Here is a 6,000-nt window from a genome sequence, read left to right as displayed (position 1 = left end):
TTCAAAAGAAGTCATCAGATATTATAATTATACCATCATGTTCAAGGAGCTTATGTTTCTCATAAAAGGGTCTTGAATCAGCCTAAAAAATGCAGAGATGAAACAAAATTCATATTACATTGACTTGTAATCTCTCAAACATATATCTACATATGAATAAACTATAACCAGAAAATATGTAAGAAAATGTTACACCAAAATGTAAGAGATAATATTGTTCAAGCAGCACACCTAGGTAGATGGAGTCCAAGATGATTTACCGGTAATGGTTTTGTTTGATATGTAAAGCAAGCTCATCTTAGTCCCGTTGCTTTCTCTCTTTCTGTATAGATTGGAAAATACGTGCCGCCGATTCAGTGGCTGACCTTGGATTATGAGGCACAACTCGTATCACTCTCGTCCTCTGATCAGTTTCGCGAGGCTTCAAGGCTCCCTCCAGATTGGCTGGAGCTGTAGGCAGGAGTGAAGGTGTATTTTTCCCTTCAGCGGTGCTACGGATCCCATCTTTCTCTGTCCTCTCACTGGGACTGCTTGCAGTACATCGTTGTTGCTCAGCATCTTTAGATGCTTGAAACTTCGTGACAGGAGGAATAGCACCATTCTTCTCGTTCGGCAGATTAGATGAACTTTGTTGCTGCATGTTGAAGTTAGCTCCACTTCCAGATAACTGGCCACTTTGGGCATGGGACCCTGCTCCAGCAAATTGGTTCATCTGTTCCATGGCAGACCCTGAGAATGCTGGATTCATGACTGGCATACCATAAGGAGGAAAGTAAGAGTGACCGCCTAAAGTAGTGCCAGGTAGAACCCCAAGTCCTTGATGAGGAGTTGGAACTCCGTAAGCTGAGGTCATGAAGTTTCCGGCCACTGGATTTTGTCCAAAAGGTCCACAGCCTCCACAAGCAGATTCCATGAATCCAGGTCCCGGATAGGGCTTGAATATCAGTCCTTCAGAGGGGGACATGACAGGGACCAGCCACTGGTGCCCGAGCATTTGATTGAAACACCAAGGGTTCATTTTGTTATCACCATTAGCTGGAGAAGGTGGTGGATTTCCAAGGAAAGGCCCATTATTTGAAGGCTGACTACCATTTTTCACAGAAGAGAGGGATGTCCTACCAACCGCATTTTCTGCTGAACATTCCATTTTATAACTTATCTTCTCAGCATCATCTTTGCGCTTATTTTGTGGCACTGGTTTTACAATTAACTCTTGAGGAAGCTTCTTTACAGGAGAGTCTTTGAAAGAAGGTTTGCTCAGATATGCTGCATCCTCAAGCAAGATATGTGGCGATCCAGCAATTAACCTCTGAACCTGTTTCAACCCAAAGTATGAAGCATTTTAACTGTATATATTCAAGTATCTTCATGTGTATGCATGTATCCATATAAGAACCGGAAGAAATGGATAAACAAGTCAAGGATCACCTTACCTTAATCAGCCTATGTAACTCAAACACTTGTACAGCAAATACTCTTTGTTGACTGTAGAGAGTAATAGGAGTTTATCAACAAAATGTTGCAGAGGTCATAATAAACAGTTTTAACAGAAAAAACTGCTGCCAGGTAAAAGGGGAAGATCAACTGGATACTCATCACAATAATGCTTGAAAGCATCAACTGGACACAGTTTTGATATTATGCATACAAAAATTGCTTCACATGAGGGTCAAGGTTGCTAAAGTAGTTCACAGGCAAAGAGTTTAAGCTTATTATTCCTCACTTTTCCTCAAATCCTTGTTTTATGATTTGGGGAGGGGTGGTTTGTAACTCATTCACAACTGAATCTCCATGGGATGAAACCTTCTAAAATAACATCAGGCTCAACAACATACCTCATGCACTTTGTAGCAATTAGATATTTCTAAAGCAGAATCCAACAAATAGAAGTCAATTTCATGCAAACAAATATGCTAGCATTATGTTGAAGAAAACACCAAAATAAACAATCTAGCTATATCTATAATAGTCAATCAGAAAAATTCTTCAATGTTACCTTTGAATCGGCCAAATATAAAAACATTAGTTTCAGTACAATAAAATCAAAGCCAAAGCCACATGCAATTGTTGCAAATAGAATATTATCAATTTACAGAATGTACACAAACAGATATTTCCTTGCATAGATATATGTGCAAAATTGAGTAAAACATATTGTAGATGTACAACAATTAGCAGCTGAAACATAGGATGGAACTATTAATCTAAACTGCAGTAGACCTATAGATCCCAATACCGCATAAATCCTTCACCACAAAGGCCCAAAATATCAAGCTAGACAAAATCCCTTTTGCCAAAATATCCATCACCAACTTATAAAGAATTTAAAACATTTCCCAGTTAGCCTCCACTGAGATCCACCCAACATTAGCTCCAGGGATAATCCTCCGTTGCTCCTTCTCCTGCTCGAGACCTCAGGATAAAAGGTGAAGAAAGCTGCACCAACCCAAGACAAGATTATATCTCAAATGAAGATAAGCAGACGCGGAACAAGAGGAGTTCTGCTGTCTCAGTTGTTGCTTGCACAAATTAGGATAGCCCTCTCCCTGCTAGAAGATGATCCATGGTTAATACGTTATTGAGGGCCTCTGAACACATAAAAATGCCACTTCGAGCAGAACTCCAGATCATTACTTCTCCCTCCTTCAAAGCCATATTACCATGCTCCATAAGATATCATTTATTCCATATTCTACTGTCAGTAACCTAAATTGCATTCAGCATACTAAAGTCTAACTTTAACCTGTGATAACAACTAGAATGGCGATCCTCGTCAATGTCCAATTTTAGTTTCAACCAAGAGAAAATATTTAAAATGCTTAATGTCTTTACAGCTTTTTCTAATTGTCTAACTTTCATAATGATTGAAAGCAATGCTTCTATTTCTACAAAATAACCATGGGGCTAAAAGTTACAGCTTGATACTGTAACAAGTGAGAATACAATAGAACAAACCTCAGAACATATAATCACATTTAAACTAATAGTAACATACCATTCAATTAAATTATCATGAAAACATTGCATGGATAAATTCTATGTCAATATATCAAATCAGGACAATAATTTCACTATTGGACCGGGCATCACATTGAATCATCTAATCTTAATATAGACTACACCTCTTGTTCCACCCCTCCTCCTAAGGGACCTAAAAAGTTTCTTGTTTAAGTTCTCATTCTCAAAGGCACAAAACTTGCAATGTTTTTTCGTCAGATGTACGAGTGTATAATCTGAGTAAGTATTCACAGAGATAAAAATCCAGAAAAGTGAAAAAAATTCAAGACGGTATACTTAACGATGAATGCTTACTTAACAATAGCTCTTCTTGCTTTCCAGAAACGCTTCTGACCTATTATTCCCACCACGTCATCAGGAGAGATATCCAAGCCTGATACAGTATCCACTGCAGAGGTCTCAGAGACATCATCGCTTTTATCTCCATTTGCCCACTGCAGTGAGCCACAAGGCTTGTCTTCATGGCATTCACTGTCATTATTAGTTTCATCAGGAACACTGCGATTCCCCTCTGAATAAGACAGACTTCTCTTCCGGGAAAGGGTTCCCTCACCAATTTCTTTCATCAAGGAATCAGCACATCCATTATCAACTGGTCGTCGGTCAGCTCTCAACTTTTCTACCAAGCAAGTATCAATTTCACGTGAACCACTTAATCCAGATGCTGGAATCTCTTCACAATATTGATCAGGGGACCCATTGTCCTCTTTGGCATATCCATCAATCTTTTCTCTAGTTGATGAATTTGCAACAGGTTTTATTGAGCGCTCCCTACTTGAGCACACTTGAAAGCTCCCTTCACTCTGATCTCTTACCCCCTTTCTTGAACTGACACCAGAAGAGCTACATCGATTTGGTTCATTATCACGAACATTACAGGCCTTTTCCCCATCAAACCCTTCCTTATTTTTGCAATGTTGCAGACCCGTCTCTGAATTAACAAAAACAGGAACCAAGAAATCATCTTCATCTCCAACCTTCTTTCTTGGTTCAAGGCGTGCCATTGGAGCATTTTCACTTGCTCCTCCAAGCTGTCGTGTATGAATCTTCTCGGCCTGATTAGTAGATGCCGAATGCGATACACGAGAAGGAAAAAGCCTATTTTGAAGGCTACTTCCCTGCAGGCATCAACCAGTTACAGAATGAACCACCATGACTACAAAATCACTATAATTCACGTTTCATTTGCCTAAATACTAAGGAAATAACTAATCCCTCACCAAACCCACAACAGATATATAAAACAAGTCATAAAGAAAGGAATTATGAAGCAATAAGAATAACAAAGAGACATGTAGATAAATTGCAAACACACACCAACCTGGCTTGTGGAAGTAGGAGGAACCAAACTTTTTGAATTACTTGTGTTAAGAGGCAAGAGGCCAGGGTTAAACCTCTGTGAGGGAATACTCAGCTGCTCATAAAGGGCCATCTTATTCCTTGGAGGAGCCCTCGGCCCTCCTTTTTCTGTATCATTAACATGAAGCCTAGGGAACATAGGCTCCATATTCTTCTCATCATCTTTCCCTCTTTTCATTTATCTTGTTTTCGATATCAAAATTTCAACCCAAATAAAAATAACACAATTACCAAAGCCCACTTTTGCATAAAATTCACAAGATACCTAATGAACTACATCACCAAAATTAGAACCCACCACTAAAAGCTCAAAATTTAACAAACCCATAAAGCAATAACTTAAATCGGTCGGTACCCAGACTTCAAAATGCACCTTTGACTCGGATTGAACAGTCTTTACAATAACGCAGAGAATAACCAGATCGGACAATGGTGATTTGCAACTCAAACAAAGAAAAAGGGGAACAAGAAAATAAATTAAAGAAAAGAATCGTTTGGATATGGAAAAACTAAAAATGGTATAGTTGATAAAGAGAAGACAGATTAAATGAAAACGGTGAGAAAGGAGAAGGAAATTGAAGAGTAAGGTTAGGGATTTCTATGAAGAACAAGAAAAAGAGGCAACCATGGTAGGTCTGAGAAAAGGGAAAAGCGTTTAGATTTCGGGCCCACTTTTGGATGGAACTAGAAGCTCCTTTTCCTCTTGGATTTTCTATATTTTACTCTCTGCCATGGTTGGCCCCCAACAATTCTTATCCATTTGAAATTTTTTAACCATTGAGTACTTTTCTTGCAAAAATACCCTCCTACCCACAATTGGATTTTGCGTTCACGTTTGGCACCATTTCTCGCTTAGACCTTTTTAAGCGCAACTCCTGTGTTGCTTTTCCTGTGTTGCTTTTCAAAAATAATTCTGGCTCCAAAACTACTTTGGGAAGAAAAGCTGTGCAGAACAAGTTATTTTTTGCTGAAATTTTTAATTTTTTAGAAAGTGTTTTTCAAAAGCACTTCTGAAACGGATAAATTAAAATTTTTAGCTTTTCCTCTCCCAAAAGCACTTTTAGTGCTTAATTACTTTTTCACCCCTTTAATAACAGAGTATTTCTCTTTTTTTTCTTGGTACTTAATTACAAATGTGTTAAAATCATTAATTAAAAATAAAAAAATATTTTTTAAAATACTAATTACAAATGTTTAATAGTTATATTTAAATATTTAAAATATAATTTATATACTCTAATTAAATTTTATAAATAATTAATATTTATTGCTTAAAAATATGTAAAATTTATATTTTATATATTAAAATATTAACAAGAAATTATAACATTTTTTTTTATATTCTTACTAAAATATAATAATATTAACTAATTTAAACATTATTTAAATGTATATTTGTTACTTGATATTAACATGTCTAAAATGGATATTTTATTTCTCAAAAGCACTTTTTGACAACAATGCTAAACACTCAAATTTTAAACCAAATTTTTCAAAAGTACTTCTCAAAAGCACTTTTCCATAGCACTTCTCAAAAGCACTTCTCAAAAGCACTTTTTAAAAGCATTGTCAAACTAGCCCTAAGTCTTTCTTTATGGCGTCTTCCTGTTTTAATAAGGGGGT

General features: G+C 36.9%; 1 protein-coding gene across 1 annotated transcript; it reads right to left on the bottom strand.

Annotated features, from left to right (window-relative positions):
* Positions 1-5,258, bottom strand: LOC107929930 (protein EARLY FLOWERING 3). The gene is made up of 4 exons (XM_016861474.2): positions 4,340-5,258; positions 3,313-4,136; positions 1,434-1,485; positions 1-1,315 (listed from the first exon to the last, which is right to left on the bottom strand). Exons 1-4 carry the CDS (start codon positions 4,553-4,555, stop codon positions 299-301), a joined length of 2,109 nt encoding a protein of 702 aa, XP_016716963.2. The 5' UTR covers positions 4,556-5,258; the 3' UTR covers positions 1-298.
* Between the last annotated feature and the right edge of the window lie 742 nt (positions 5,259-6,000).

Source organism: Gossypium hirsutum, chromosome A07 (genome assembly GCF_007990345.1).
Source record: "Gossypium hirsutum isolate 1008001.06 chromosome A07, Gossypium_hirsutum_v2.1, whole genome shotgun sequence".
NCBI classification, from domain to species: domain Eukaryota; kingdom Viridiplantae; phylum Streptophyta; class Magnoliopsida; order Malvales; family Malvaceae; genus Gossypium; species Gossypium hirsutum.
This window is presented reverse-complemented; position numbering and strand designations above follow the sequence as displayed.